Source organism: Mustelus asterias, chromosome 7, assembly GCF_964213995.1.
Source record: "Mustelus asterias chromosome 7, sMusAst1.hap1.1, whole genome shotgun sequence".
NCBI classification, from domain to species: Eukaryota; Metazoa; Chordata; class Chondrichthyes; order Carcharhiniformes; family Triakidae; genus Mustelus; species Mustelus asterias.
Window position 1 is genome coordinate 20,366,019 of NC_135807.1, and position 16,978 is coordinate 20,382,996.

Here is a 16,978-nt window from a genome sequence, read left to right on the forward strand (position 1 = left end):
ACAGTAAACACAAGATACTTACTTAGAACTGGTGTACTGTATTTCATGCTTATCAAAAAGTTGCTTGACTTTACGTTTCCACTGCATTATCAGCATTTTAAAAAACGGTTTACAAGTTTTTGTTTTAAAAAGTGCAGAGGAAATAGACTAAGACTGATTGAAGTAAAGTTGCCGTGGGAACATTTATTAGGGAACTACTTGTCTCACTGGAAATATGGTTCCGAGAAAGCTACAGCTTTTCTGTACTGCTGCATGATAAAAGCTGATGGCAAAGAAAACCTGGGAAGCAGCTGAGCGATAGCCACATGCGTTACTATTCACCAAACCCATTATGATGAAACAGGATGTGCGAGTGGCTGGCAGAATGAGTCATTTTATGGAAAAAAATTTTTTTTTTTAAGGTATGCAAGTTCATGGCCCCAAGCAAACACAAATGCTGACTTCAATCTTACTTCCAAGGAATGTCTTAATGACAGCACTCTCAAATCAAATTCATGTTTAATGTTTCTCTTTCACTGTGGGAAACAGTTGCAAAATTCCTGGGGCAGGGCAGTAAAATAGTGGTACTGTCACTGGACTAGTACTCCAGAGACCTAGGGTAACACTCGAGGGACCAAGGTTCAAATCCCATTATGGCAGATGGTGAAATTTGAATTCAGAAAAAAAATCATAATCATACGATGATTAAGTGCCTCTGAAATGGCCTAGGAAGCCACTCAATTCTAGGGCAAATAGGGATGTGCATTAAATGCTGGCCAAGCCAGTGACGCTCACATTCAGTGAATAAAAAAAACTCAATCCTGTTGGCACTGCAAAGTCTTCCTTCCCAACATTTGTCTAAGAGCTGTCAAACTGATTGATTAAACAACAGGCTGACACAGTCATACTCACAGAATCATATCGTACAGGTAATTTTCCAGACATCACCATCGCCATTCCTGGGCATGTCCTGTCCCACTGGCAGGTCAAACCCAGCAGAGGTGACAACACAGTGGTAGATTGGAGGGAGTTGCCCTGGAAATCCTCAACCTCGGATCTCATGAAGTCTCATACATTAGGTCAAACATGCTGCACACAACGTGGCCCCACCTCCCCCCTCAGCTGAAGAATCAGTACTCCTCCATGTTGAACACCACTTGGAGGAAGCACTGAGAATGTCATGGGCACAGAACATAGGGAGCTTTCAATGTCCATCACCAAGAATGGCTTGGTAACATCACTACTGACTGAACTGGTTGAGTCCAAAAGGACATAATTGCAAGACAAGGTTTGCAGTGGGTGGTGAGGAAATCAACCAGAGGCAAAACGTATTTGACCTTATTAATCTTGATTAATAAGAGGATCAGGGGTTATGGGGAAAAGGCAGGAGAATAGGGATGAGAAAAATATCAGCCATGATTGAATAGCGAGCAGACTCAATGGGCCGAATGGCCCAATTCTGCTTCTATATCTTAGTAATCTCATCCGTGTGCCGCAAATGCATCTGTCCATGAAAGTATCAGTAGGAATGACCACCACACAGTCCCTGTGGAGACAAAGACCCACCTTCACAATGAGGATATGCTCCATCGTGTTGGGTGGCACTACCACTATGCTAAATGGGACAGATTTCAAATAGATCCAGCAACCATGATGTACTGTGCAGACTATTGAACTGTACTCAACGACAATCTACAACCTCACGGCCCAACAAGTGCCACATCATGACCATCCCCACCTGGAGAGGATATAACCATCACCACATGACATTCAATGGCATTGCCAATGCTGAATTCCCCAGCACCAACATCCTGGGGGTTACCATTGACCAGAAACTCAACTGGACTAGTGATATAAATACCGCTGCTACAAGAGCAGGTTAGGAACCCAGAAGCTTGCAGCAAGTAAGTCACCTCCTGATTCCCCAAAGCCCACTCCGCAGGATCTACAAGGTGCAAGTCAGGAATGTGATTGAATACTCTCCACTTGCCTGGATGTGTACAGATCCAACAACACTCACAAAGCTTGACACCATCCAAGACAAAGCAGCCCATTTGATTCATATCTCATCCACAAACATTCACTCCCTGCACAACTGACTCACAGTGGCTGCAGTATGTACCATCTACAAGATGCACTGCAGAAACTCCTTGGACAGCACTTTTCAAACCCATGACTGCTACCATCAGAAGGACAAGGGCAGCAGAGACATGAGAACACCATCTGTAAGTTCCCCTCAAATCCACCCACTATCCTAACTTGGAAATACATCGCTGTTCCTTCACTGTTGTTGGGTCAAAATCTTGGAACTCCCAGCCTAACAGCACTCTGGGTGCACCTATGGCACATGGACTGCAGCAGTTCAAGAAGGCAGCTCACTACAACCTTCCAAGGGCAGTTATGGATGGGCAATAAATGTTGGTCGAGTTTGTTGGAGTAAAATGGTATTTAATTACATCCTAAATTCCGATGAAGTAAGTCAAAGAATATGAATAGAGCGACTGTAAGCTTGCCTCCTTCAGAAACTATGCTTCTTAGTTGGATGAAACTGAATATCTTGCTCATCACAGTTGTAAAGCTGAAGCTGTCCAAACAACTGATAAAATTACATCATCCAAAGGGATGACAGAATGTGATTATGCAAGTGCTTTTTTTTTGGCAAACTTCAACAAACTGGCTTGTGCATGGTCAGTTTAACCTCCAAAGTGACCATCCATGCTCATCAACTGAACAGAACCATATCCTGGAATATTTTCTCACTTTGGTTAATAGTAATAAAGTTGCCTCTCTATCCTTAATTCTCACAAAAACAAAGGTTTGTCTTTTGAATGGGAAACAAAGACTTTGCACTCCCTCCCCCTTAGTCATTTTCTTCTATTCTGCTTTCCGCAGTCCTTCAATACTGAAGAGGATGATCGGATAATCTGCTCACTACCTTCCACCAATGCTTCCCTGAAGAAAATCTTGAACACATGATGTCATAGACCCAAGGTATCTCTTTCTCAGATCATCCCTCCCCTTGGGTTTGATGTAGCCTCCAAGGTGGAATGACTGCAATGGCACTGTGTATATGAATTACTACATCACCATTCCATGTATAATGATGCAGCACTCTGGCATGCTTTTGTCTTTGTCATGAAAAAACATATACACAATGAGGAAAGATTTTCCAGTTTGTGCATTTATCACAAAATAATTATGGATGAATCTTTCAAAGATGATTATGCGTTGGATAAACTAGGAACAGTCCTTTTACATGTCCAAAGGTGATCATTCAAACCTCTACAAGGCCCAGTTTTTTGTTGGGTAGCTCGTTATACCAAATCAGTTTTATCCCATTTTACAAGAACTCTCGTTCAGACTTGATTCATTGAGGAACACAAACAAAAAACATACTTGTCTGAATTAGCAGCAGGGGCAAGTGGCCAACTTAATTTCAAGATCATCTAAACAAAGTTGTCCCGAGTCCACTTCCCACTACTTTTCATGATAACTCCGAGTTTGATTATTAATATGCTAATTTTGCATTGTTTAAGAAAGATTCTTGCATCGTGTTTTTTTTGCAACATGGACAACTATTGCAACATCTTGCATTTTAAGGCTAATTACTAATAATACCTTACCAAATAAACTCAAGTATTTTCATCATAGAACATAGAACATAGAACAGTACAGCACAGAACAGGCCCTTCGGCCCACGATGTTGTGCCGAGCTTTATCTGAAACCAAGATCAAGCTATCCCACTCCCTATCATCCTGGTGTGCTCCATGTGCCTATCCAATAACCGCTTAAATGTTTCTAAAGTGTCTGACTCCACTATCACTGCAGGCAGTCCATTCCACACCCCAACCACTCTCTGCGTAAAGAACCTACCTCTGATATCCGTCCTGTATCTCCCACCACGAACCCTATAGTTATGCCCCCTTGTAATAGCTCCATCCACCCGAGGAAATAGTCTTTGAACGTTCACTCTATCTATCCCCTTCATCATTTTATACACCTCTATTAAGTCTCCCCTCAGCCTCCTCCACTCCAGAGAGAACAGCCCTAGCTCCCTCAACCTTTCCTCATATGACCTACCCTCCAAACCAGGCAGCATCCTGGTAAATCTCCTCTGCACTCCTTCCAGCGCTTCCACATCCTTCCTATAGTGAGGTGACCAGAACTGCACACAATATTCCAAATGTGGTCTCACCAAGGTCCTGTACAGTTGCAGCATAACCCCACGGCTCTTAAACTCCAACCCCCTGTTAATAAAAGCTAACACACTATAGGCCTTCTTCACAGCTCTATCCACTTGACTGGCAACCTTTAGAGATCTGTGGATATGGACCCCAAGATCTCTCTGTTCCTCCACAGTCTTCAGAACCCTACCTTTGACCCTGTAATCCACATTTAAATTTGTCCTACCAAAATGAATCACCTCACATTTATCAGGGTTAAACTCCATTTGCCATTTTTCAGCCCAGCTTTGCATCCTATCTATGTCTCTTTGCAGCCTACAACAGCCCTCCACCTCATCCACTACTCCACCAATCTTGGTGTCATCAGCAAATTTACTGATCCACCCTTCAGCCCCCTCCTCTAAGTCATTAATAAAAATCACAAAGAGCAGAGGACCAAGCACTGATCCCTGCGGCACACCGCTAGCAACCTGCCTCCAATCCGAAAATTTTCCATCGACCACCACCCTCTGTCTTCGGTCAGACAGCCAGTTGCCTATCCAATCGGCCAACTTTCCCTCTATCCCACACCTCCTCACTTTCATCATAAGCCGACCATGGGGGACCTTATCAAACGCCTTACTAAAATCCATGTATATGACATCAACTGCCCTACCTTCATCAACACACTTAGTTTCATCATGTGAGCTTTTCCAATGTAATGAAGAATTCTGAAGTCCTGTTTTTGCTGGAGATCAGAAGTCATCAACCTTCACATATTCCCTTTCAGTGCACAAAATCAAAGATCGTATTCTCTTTTGACTCAACAAATCAGCAGATAATGCACAATGCAGAACTTACCTCTCTAACTTTGGAAATTTCCAGTTTAGACACACCATCCTTTGCAGCCTCATTTTCCTAGTCTTCCCAAATAAAATGACTTCTGTAGCAGTCACCTCTCCACAGACGTCAATGTCATTATCCATCAAAACAAAAAGATCAAACTCTGCTTCACTCAAGCAGTCACCTCCCTCCTCCACTGTGACTGGGTCACTACATTCCAAATCTACTGTTTAGATGCACAGACAGATTATAGTTGGAAACTCAGTGAATCCATATTAAAGGAAGTAACATAGACATTTAGAAAGTCATAGTGCAATCCATCAGAGTCAGCATGGTTTTATGATGGATAAATCATGTTTTGATCCAATTTGCTCATGTTCTTCGAAGATGTAACAAGCAAAGTGGATAATGGGGATCCTGCAGATGTAGTATATCTGGATTTCCAAAAGACATGATAAGCTGCCACCCAAAAGGTTAATGCACAAAGTTAGGGGTTAGGGGAAATTTATTAGCTTGAACAGAGGATTGGCTAACCAACAGAATGCAGAGTGGGGATAAATGGGTCTTTTTTCGGTTGCCACGATGTAACTAGTGGGATACCACAGGATTCAGTTCTTGCGCCCCAACTATTAACAATCTATATTAATAACTTGGATGCAGGGATAGTAGGTACCATAGCCAAATTTTCAGGTAACACTATAAGAGGTGGGAGAGTAAGTTGCAAAAATGAAATAAGAAATATTTATAAATGGATATGAATAGGTAAAGAGGGCAAATTTGGCAGATGGAGTTTAATGTGAATTAGTGTGAGGTTCTCCATTTTAGTAGGAAAAATACAAAGGCAAATTATTATCCAAATGAGAGAAACTTTGGACTGCTTCGGTGCAGAGGGATCCGAGTGTCCTTGTGCATGAATCACAGAAAGCTAGTATGCAGATGCAGCAGATAATAAGGAAGGCAAGTGGAATCTTGGCATTTATTGCTAAAGGAATAGAATATAAAATAGAATAGAATGCTGTTGCTACCATACAAAACATTATGTGGAGATGCCGGCGTTGGACTGGGGTGGGCACAGTAAGAAGTCTCACAACACCAGGTTAAAGTCCAACAGGTTTATTTGGAATCATGAGCTTTTGGCGCGCTGCTCCTTCATTGGGTGAGTGGAGCTCACCTGATGAAGGAGCAACGTTCTGAAAGCTCGTGATTCCAAATAAACCTGTTGGACTTTAATCTGGTGTTGTGTGACTGCTTACTATACAAAACATTTGTGAGACTGCACTAAGAATATTATGTACAGTTTTGGTCCCTTTACTTGAAGAGGATGTTGGAGGTGGAGGTGGATCAGAGGAGGTTCACTTCATTGATTCAAAAGATGAGGGGTTTGTCTTACGAAGAGAGATTGGGCAGGAGTTTAGAAGAATGAGAGGCGATCTAATTGAGGTGTACAAGATGATAAGGGGGATTAACAAAGTAGATGTGGAGAAGATGTTTCCTCTTGTAGGGCAATCTACAACAAGAGATCATAGTTTTAGACAAAGGGGTGGCAGATTTAAAAGAGATGAGGAGAAAGTACTTCTCTCAAAGGCTTGTGAATCTGTGGAATTCACTGCCCCAGAGTGTGGTGGATGCTGAGACTTTGAGTAAACCTAAGGAAGAGGTGGACTGATTTTGAAGTAGCAAGGGCTGGAAAGTGGAGTTGAGGCTGAAATGAGATCAGCCATGATCATATTAAATGGCAGAGCAGGCTCGAGGGGCTAAATTGCCTACTCCCGCTCTTAATTCTTATGACTTAGTTCTTAGAATAGAAGAATGTGTTAATAGGAGAACAAGGTCAGTGCTCAGTGGGAGCAAAACAGAACAACAAGGGACAGTGGCCATGTGGGGGAGGGAAGGGGTTATGTTGGGAGGAGCCAGGAAAATTGAACAACAAAAGCTGGAGGGGGAAGTTCACAGCCTAAAGTTGTTGAACTTAATGTTGAATCTAGAAGGCTGTATTTGCCTGAAATAGAAAGATCTTTCCACGATTGGTAGAACGGGGGTTTGGGATGGGGGTAAAGGATCTGAGACATGGTTGTGAGAAACAGGAAAAACAATCACAGAAGCGAATCTAATTGGGCTGCAATTATCCAAATTAGCTCATTTTTGTTTTTCAAAAACACATTGGGTCACTTTCCTGGCACATTTAATTGGTCCCTGAGATATAATTTCTACAGCCGTTGCAATTTCATCCCTCAGGATCAGACACTTGTGTGTTTTCTTCTTTTGGTTGAACTAATTTGGCCAAAATATAACTTGTATTTATATTATTTAGCTTATTCAGTCACATCAGCATTCATAACTTCTTCCATTTGGTAAAAACTACTCGCAAGTACTTTTTAAAATGCCTGTACCATTTTTGATCATCATTCAATCCTCTCAAGGGTCCCACTTACTTTTAACAATCTTCTTTCAATTGACATACTTGTAAAGGATGTACATCATTTTGACCCCACCAGTGAGATGGCAGAGAGGTATGTAGGCAGAGAGCTCAGACCTCAGAAAACAGATCAAGCTTAGAGATGCACTGAATATATTGAAGTGTTTGCCATTGACAATTCACCACTAAAGAGTCCGTGAAATGGCACAAAAAACAAGTCCATATATCACCTTGTACTGGATGAAGTAAACTTGTGCATTATACTCAAGGCATGAATGGTGGTGGGAGAGACACTCAGGGACAGGTAGAAGCAAAGCCTATGTGTAATATATAGCCTCTGTCAATGAACACTAGTTCATTAGGAAATTTGTCCCAAAAGGCAAATGTGGCAAATGATGCCAACCAGGCGACATTTGCATCCTTTGCTATGTAATGCAACAAGACCCATAGCAAAACAAAGTACCAAGGGTGATGATATGTGAAACAACTCTCCATAGAGCCCATGGGATATCAAAACCAGAGGTTTGCAGCCATTATGGTGTGCTAAATATGTGCACACAGTTCTCAAACGTAAAGCACTGGACTCGCACAAGGCTTTTGAACTGGTGTGAGGGATCTGGTATGACAGTACCAAAGAATATTTGTCTGTGATATTTATTGGACCTTTCCATGCCAGAGAATGCACAGTGAAAATCAGGTACATTTATTTGCATGGTATGACACTGAAAAACTGTAAACAATTTGAATATTTGCCTTCCGCAATATTCAATCAGGTGACAGATGTCTGACTCAAAGCATATTCTTCTACCCACCAGCAACAACAGGATTACACAGCAGTAATTAATTCAGTAAGGTGGAGAACAATGACAGAGTCTCTGATTGAATCTTGAGGCTTAATTTTCTCACTTAGATATTGGACAGGTTCTTTGAGAATGAAAATTTTGCTCATGAGAGTGACACTGAAATCAAGGAAAATAATTTGTGCAAAAATTCAAATGAGGAGTTAAACGGGAGCATGCTGGGGTACCCTGTATGCTATACAGAACACTGTCCTGTAACTTCTATACAATTTCCCACTGAATCTTGCAGTTGTTTATTAATAATCAGATTACTAGAGGGCAGGCCATCCTAGACTGGGTAGTGTATAATGAGAGAGGATTAATTAGCAACCTTGTGGTGCTAGATCCTTTGGGAAAATGTGATCATAATATGGTAGAATTCTTCATTAAGATGGAGAGTGACACAGTTAAGTCTGAGTCGAGGGTCCTGAACTTGAGGAAAGCTAACTTTGATGGTGTGAGACGTGCCTTGGCTAACATAAGCTGGCAAAGGATACTTAAGAGGTTGACTGTGGATAGGCAATAGCAGATATTTAAAGAACACATGATGAACGTCAACAACTGTACATCCCTGTCTGGCATAAGAGTAAAATGGGGAAGGTGGCTCATCCATGGCTACCAAGGAAATCAGGGATAATGTTAAAGCTAAAGAGGAGGCATAAAAATTGGCCAGAAAAAGCAGCAAACCTGAGGAATGGGATAAATTTAAAATCCAGCAGAGGAGGACAAAGAGTTTAATTCGGAAGGGGAAAATAGAATACTAGAGTAAGCTTGCACAAAACATAAAAACTGACTGTAAAAGCTTCTATGGATACGTGAAGAGAAAAAGACTGGTGAAGTCTTCCTTACAGTTAGAATCAGGTGAATTCATAATGGGCAAGAAAGAGATGGTAGACCAGCTGAACAAATACTTTGGATCCGCCTTCAGTAAGGAAGACACAAATAACCTTCCAGAAATATTAGGGGACAGAGGGTCTAACATGAAGGAGGAACTGAAGGAATTCCCTATTAGTCATGAACTTGTAATGGGAAAATTGCTGGGATTAAAACCCGATAAGTCCCCAGGGCCTGATGCTCTGCATCCCAGAGTACTTAAGGCAATGGTTTTAGAAATAGTGAATGCATTGGTGATCATTTTCCAGCATTCTATAGGCTCTGGAAGAGCACCAATGGATTGGAGGGTAGCTAATGTAACCCCACTTTTTAAAAAAGGAGAGAGAGAAAAAACAGGGAATTATAGACCAGTTAGCCTGACATTGGTGGTGGGGAAAAGGCTGGAGTCAATTATTAAGGATGTAATTAATAAGTGAGCATTTGAAAAGTGGTGACAGGATCGGTCCAAGTCAGCATTGATTCACTAAAGGGAAATCGTGCTCGACAAACCTTCTGGAATTTTTTGAGGATGGGACCAGTAGAGTGGACAAGGGTGAACCAGTGGATGTTGTGTATTTGTCAAAAGCCTTCCAAAAGGCTTTTGACAAGGTCCCACACAAGAGATTAGTGAGCAAAATTAAAGCTCATAATATTAGAGTGGATCGAGAACTGGTTGGCAGACGGAAGCAGAGAGTGGGAATAAACGGGTCCTTTTCAGAGTGGCAGGCAGTGACTCGTAGGGTACCACAGGGTTTAGTGCTGGGACCCCACCAATTCACAATATACATTAATGATTTGGACTGAATGCAAGATCTCCAAATTTGCAGAAGCTGGGTGGCGCTGTGAGGAGGATGCTAAAGGGCTGCAGGGTGACTTGATCGAGCTGGCTGAGTGGGCAAATACAATATAATGTGGATGAATGTGAGGTTATCCACTTTGGTGGAAAAAACAGGAAGGAAGATTATCTGAGGGCGGCACGGTAGCACAGTGGTTAGCACTGCTGCTTCACAGCTCCAGGGACCTGGGTTCGATTCCCGGCTTGGGTCACTGTCTGTGTGGAGTTTGCACATTCTCCTCGTGTCTGCATGGGTTTCCTCCGGGTGCTCCGGTTTCCTCCCACAGTCCAAAGATGGGCGGGTTAGGTTGATTGGCCATGCTAAAATTGCCCTTAGTGTCCTGAGATGCGTAGGTTAGAGGGATTAGTGGATAAATATGTAGGGATATGGGGGTAGGGCCTGGGTGGGATTGTGGTCGGTGCAGACTCGATGGGCCAAATGGCCTCTTTCTGTACTGTAGGGATTCTATGATTCTATGAATGGTGGTAGTTTAAGAAAAGGGAAAGTGCATAGTGGCCTGGGTGCCATGGTGGAATAGTCGCTCAAGGTTGGCATTCAGGTACGGCAGATGGTGAGCAAAGCTAATGGCATGCTGGCCTTCATAGCAAGAGGATTTGAGTATAGGAGTAAGGATGTCTTGCTGCAGCTATACAGGCCATGGTGAGGCCACAGCTTGAGTATTGTGTGCCATTTTGGTCTCCTAGTCTGAGGAAGGACATTCTTCCATTGAGTGAGTCCAGCAAAGTTTCACCAGACTAATTCCTGGAATGGCAGGACTGACATATGAAGAGAGACTGGATCGACTGGGCTTGAACTCACTGGAATTTAGAAGAATGAGGGGGGATCTGATAGAAACGATATGAAATACTGATGGGACTCGACAGGCTAGATGCGGCAAGAATGTTCCTGATGTTGAGGAAGTCCAGAAATAGGATTCACATTCTAAGAATAAGGGGTAAACCATTCAGGACTGAGATGAGGAAGAACTTCTTCACTCAGAGTTGCGAACCTGTGGAGTTGTCTACCACAGAAAGCGGTTGGGACCAGCTTGTTAGGTATGTGCAAGAGGGAGCTGGATGGGGCCCTTATGGCTAAAGGAATCAAGGGGTATGGAGAGAAAGCAGGAGTGTGATACTGAAAGTGCATGATCATATTGAATGGTGGTGCAGACTTGAAGGGCCGAATGGCCTACTCCTGCACCTATTTTCTATGTTTTTTTCCACTTATCACAGGGTTAAGAAAAATTAATATTTTCATTGGCTAATAAAGGAGACCATGTTCTGTACAATTCAATTTTCTTCACAGATTAATGCCGATTTAGGTTCACCTCAGCAAGAGATTTTTCAGCGAGTCAGTTTATTTGACATATTTTGAGTGAAGTCAAGAAATGAGTTACTCAAAAGTCAACAGCAGTACATTATTAGTTAGATGCAGGACTTAGAGAGCTAAGCTGAACCACAATTATAGACAACAAAATAAAAAAAATACCAGAACAATTGCTCAGAGTTTGGAGTTTTAACAACAGTTTTATTTACAGTATTCAAAATCCGATTTCCCAAAAACAACACACAAGTTAAACAACAGCCTTTAAAGGGAGCACTGCTAGCTTCTACCAGAAATAGTAAAAAATACTTGCCCAAATTCAACACCAGCAGGTGAAGGAGTGCATTAAAAACACCAATTAGCCACTGGTCATCCCCATTTCTGATTGTTACTTTTGCCTTCTTCCTGGTCACTGACCTCAACTTCGAGGCCAGCCTTGTCTTCCAACACCTACCTGAGAGTTAGAGCGGCCTGAAATTAAATAGTCTTTGCTGGGCTACCTGAGGATACCCAGTAGGCATGTGCAGTCGACCAGTCTGTTGACAATTCTGATTTAAGGTCCCAAATCCAAAATCCAGGAACACCCAAAATCTGGAATGGTCCTGATTTTGGACATTGAACCTGTGCATGAAGCAGCCAAAGATCTAATGCAAACTTTAATGCAAAACTAATGCTTTTTTAAAATTAATACATTTTGATTCTGTACAACTTCAAAACAAAGCACATTAGAGATTTCGCCCCCTCTAAATTTGAGTTACTGGTGATTTTTTAATTGCATACCTTTAACTGGACAGAAAAATTTAATGTAGAACTGTTAACAGAAATAAAGAGTACATGAAACAGGAGACTATCTATTGGCATGCCTCAAGAATTGATGGCAGAGTTGGGTTAAAGTGCTCAAGTTGACAAAATGTGACTAGTGCTGCCCCCAAGGTATCTATCAACTTTTCACTACATTTATGAATTACTTGGATGAAGGAACAGAGAGACATTTGTCCAGGTCTGCTGACGGCATCAAGTTAGATATAATTGTACATAGCACATAGGAGCGGAAAGTTGCAAAGACGACAGGTGAGTGGGCAAAAGTGGCATTGGAGTTAAAGTGTGATGTCATCTCCTTTGGTTTCTAGCCATCTGTTTCTCAAAATGGTTAGCTGACATAGCGTTAAGTGCTTTTGCTAAATTCCTGTTCTACATATGCATCTCTCTGCAGATTTTAATCTCGACTTTCATTTAGTGCTGGCTAATCTTTGCATCAACTTGTTCTGTGATCATAGACCAAGTTAATTGGCCTTCTTACATAGCTAACATCGTTCTGTTCATGTTTTACAAATAAACCTGGATTATTTTCAACTCAATTCAGTTATTGTTTCTTTGTAACTTAAAGTGATAAGATCCAAGATCATTGTGTTTCTCTAAACTTTCTTTGAATCATCAGTGGGGCTAGTTTTGAGCTTTGTAGCATGGGTGATAACCTGGCAGATTATACTGGCACGCCCTACATTGATTCCATTGACTTTAATGGAGGGACAGACTCCACTATTAATGGTCAATGCTTTCCCTTTCTTACTTGTACTAAATAAACTTTGTTTCATGTTTCTGCTCCCAATGTGCATTACCTTCCATTTGTCAATATTAAAACCCACCTTTACTCGTAAGCTCATGCACTATAATCAATTGTTGCCCCACCTGAAGGGAGACATACAAAAATAATTGTACTCCCGAGTGGGAGGCTTCAATATTCATTTTCAGGAGTGACTCAGTAGCATCACCAGATACCGAAAGGACATAGCTGTTAGACTGGGTCTGCGACAGGTGGTGAGGAAACCAACAAGATGGAAAAACCTACATGATCTCATCCTCACCAATCTGCTTGCCGAGGAGACAGTACCAGAGTGACCACTGGACAGTTCTTGTGGAGACAAAGTCTCATCTTCATTAAGGATGCCCCCTATCATGTTGCGTGGCACTACCTCTGTGCTAAATGGGATAGATTACAAACAGATCTAGCAACTCCAGACTGGATATCCATGAAGCACTGTGGACCATCAGCAGCAGAAGAATTGCAATCAACCACAAACTGTAACCACATGGCCCAGCATAGCTCCCATTCTACCATTACCACCAAGCCAGGGGATCAACTCTGGTTCAATGAAGAGTGCAGGAGAGCATGCCAAGAACAGCTTCAGGCATATGTAAGAATGAGGTGTCAGCCTGGTGAAGCTATATAACAGGACTACTTGTGTGCCAAACAGCATAAGCGACAAGTAATATACAGAGCTAAGCAATTCCAGAACCAACACATCAGATCTAAGCTCTGCAGTCTTGTCACATCCAATGGTGGTGGAGAATTAAACAACTCACTGAAGGAGGAGACTCCACAAATATCCCCATCCTCAAACTGCAAACTCACAAAGGCTCCTTAAACTGCACCAATACTACCTGGAAGGACAAGGGCAGCTGATACCCAGCAACACCACCATCTGAATGCTTCCCTCCAGGTCACTTGCCATCCTTCATTGTCACTGGGTCAAAATCCTGGAACTCCTTTCCTAACAGCATGGTGGGTGTACCTACACCTCAGAGACTATAGATGTTCAAGAAGGCAGCTCACCACCACCACCTTCTGAAGGGGAACTGGGGTGTGCAATAATTGCTGGTCTGGCCAGTGACATCCACATCCCATCAATCAAACAAAAATTGTACTTTCAAATTTAGTGCCACTTTGGAAGGAAAAAGATGTTCTATCAATAACAGGGATCGACCTAACTGCATTAGTGCAATAAACTGTAGTTCATTGAACAAATGAAGGGAACAGTAATAGACAAACACCAGATGGATTTATAAATCACTTCACAATGAAGAGAACCTGTTAAGATAAACTACTGAAAGCAATCTAAATTTAGGGGTATATGGTTTCCATTTAATTATTTTGCAAGAGGATAGCAATACAAAGGCAAAACTTAAGACAATTTTGATTTTCTCTCTGGTATGGTGACAGGCTGCTGCACTCTCATTACAGTGGCCAGAAATACAACATCCAAGTACTATAATTGCTGAATCAATGCAATTCTCACAAAGGCTCCTTTAACTGCGCCTTTTGAACCCACAACTAATATCATCTGGAAGGACAAGGGCAGCTGATACCTGGCAACACCACAATCTGAATGCTCCTTTCCAGATCACTTGCCATCCTTCACTGTCACTGGGTCAAAATCCAAAGAATACTATTTCTCTCATCAGTTTTAATTACATAAAAATACCAGAACCCTCAGAGTCCATGAAAATATTTTCCAAGAATAAAATATTGATTACTGTCGGTTCTCTTTCTAAACTTTATTTGGCAAATGTGCAAATTTAAAGACATCATTCAACTCATCAGCTTTTGTAAATTAATGGCATGAAACATGACATTTAAAAGTGACTTTTCATTAATTTTTCCAGTCTTTTCAGTAGCTTATTTAGCATGCAGCTCATGAACAAAGAATACAGGATCAACAAAGACATTTTAATGAACAGAATGCATAATATGGAAAGTTGTTTTGAACAGGAATGGATTTTTCTCCTTTTATTCAATACAGGGCTGCATCCAACTCAGTTACTTCCCCAGTCTCATTTTCCTGCCTCTGCTGTAACAGGCTTGTTGAACCTGCAGTACAGATTGTGGCCTATTATAGCCCCTGGAGCAATTGTTCAAAATGCTAGTTAGATGGGCCAGTGAGGTTAAAGACTTTTGCAACAGTGAGCCTATCAACAGCAAACATAGGAGAGAAATAGGTTGTAATCAGAAGAGCAGTGAACACTGGCAACTGCAAGTGTGTAGAGATGGGCACTGGGCTCATGGGGCCTCTGCTCATCATGCTTGGCCCTGCTCTCAGACACTGGTAGGGCTCAGGATTTGCTTTGTTCTCTCTTCCCCTTTCATCGCATCTACTCTACTGCACCACTGATTGAGTCAGAATAAGGGAAGGTGGACAAGTGTAAACGAGAGGGGTGCGGGGATGGGAGGATAGGTGTGTCAGGGCAAGGGCGGGCGGGAGGGATGAGAGCGGGTGGGAGGGGCGAGGTAATGAGCGCATGGGTGGGATGTGCACGTGCGGGAGGGGTGAGTGGGTGGGACAAGGAAGCGCAAGCAGACGAGGGGGCAGGAGAGGTGGGCAAGGGGGCGGGAGAGGCAGGCGAGTGGGAGGGGCGAAGGCAAGCGGGCAGGAGGGGCATGAGTCCGCGAGTAGGAGATACGTGCATATGTGGGTGGGTGTGCATGTGAGGGTTGTGAATGCTTATGTATGCGAGGGGTGAGAATGAGAGAGGGGTGAGGAGGATAGTAAACTGTGGCATACTGCAAGGGTTCTCATTCACCGTCACCCTCACACGCCACTCCGAGGGTGAGTGTGCATGCACCCTGAAACTGGCCTGAGCTCAGGAGAGGCAATGACATAGTGGCATTGTCACTGGACTCATAATTCAGAGACTCAGGACAAGGTCTGGGGACCCAGGTTTAAAACCCACCATGGCAGATGGTGAAATTTGAATTCAATACAAAAGAAATTGGAATTTTAAAAAAATCTGGGATTAAAATGTCTGATAATGTTATGCCAAACCTCATCTTTCCGAAATTTGCTCATCGGTCCCAAGTGAGAAAAATCCAAATGTAACTGACCACACAAAAAGCCTTCTTTACAACATGATACAATTTCTGGAGGAACATTCACAACGGAAGAGTGCTAAATATAAACCCCACTAAAAACTATTACAGGAACAGTAACAAAACTGCTCAACTGAACTTTGACACCATTAGTTTTTGATTTTTTATACTGTTTCACTTAATATGAAAAACATGTACACCATTTCTACATATGCCTTTCATGATCTCAATACATTCCAACTGCTTAAACAGCCAATGAAGCATTTGAAAATGTAGTAGAAGTCAATGCACAGCTGGATTCCACAAACAAGAATGTGATAATGACCAAATATTCTGTTTGTTTATTGATGTTGGGTGAGGGATAATCATTAGTATTCCAGAACAACTTCCCAGCTCTTTGAAAAGTACCATGGGAAATTTCACGTCCACTTGCAGACAGAGTCTCAGCTCAGAGCCTCAGCACTGTACTAACTGTTGGACGAGAGTATGAGCTTCAGTCAGAAAAGGAAATTAAATCATATCTGTAGCATAGGAATGAGAGTAGACCATTCAACCCATTGAGCCTGCTCCGTTATCCAATATGATCAAGGCCGATCATCCACTTTAGACATCAGTCAATCTCTAAACATACTCAAAGACTGAGTTTCCACAGCCCTCTGGAGTAGAGAATTCCAAAGATTCATAATCATCCAAATGAAAAAAAATTCTCCTCATCTCAGTCCTAGGTGGCATCCCCCTTATTTCAAAATTGTGCCCCCTAGTTCTGGACTCTCCGACCAGAGGAAACATCTTACCTACATCTACCCTGTCTATCCCTTTAAGTATTTTGTATGTTTTAATGAGATCATCTTTCATTCTTCAAAACTCCAGAAAAATAAAGGTCCAGTTCACTCTTTGCAGTGCATCCTGCTATCCCGGAACAAGTCTGGTGACCCGTTGCTGCACGACCACTATGGCAATAACATATTTTCCATGGTAAGGGGACCAAAATTGCACACAGTACTCCAGGTGCAATTTAGCCAATGTTCTGTACAATTGAAGCAGGACTTTGCTACTCATG

The 16,978-nt window shown here is 42.2% G+C and overlaps 1 protein-coding gene across 30 annotated transcripts in view; it reads right to left on the reverse strand.

Annotated features, from left to right (window-relative positions):
* The window catches only part of LOC144495599 (focal adhesion kinase 1), a 528,227-nt gene that overhangs the window by 75,333 nt on the left and 435,916 nt on the right, over positions 1-16,978 (reverse strand). The window contains exon 1 of one of the 30 annotated variants that reach the window (XM_078215785.1): positions 23-328. The exons of the other annotated variants lie outside the window; for them this stretch is intronic. Within the exon in view, the coding sequence (XP_078071911.1) occupies positions 23-96 (74 nt within the window). The 5' untranslated portion in view covers positions 97-328. Of the gene's footprint in view, positions 1-22; positions 329-16,978 lie in introns of those variants that run through there. 30 annotated transcript variants of the gene reach the window in all.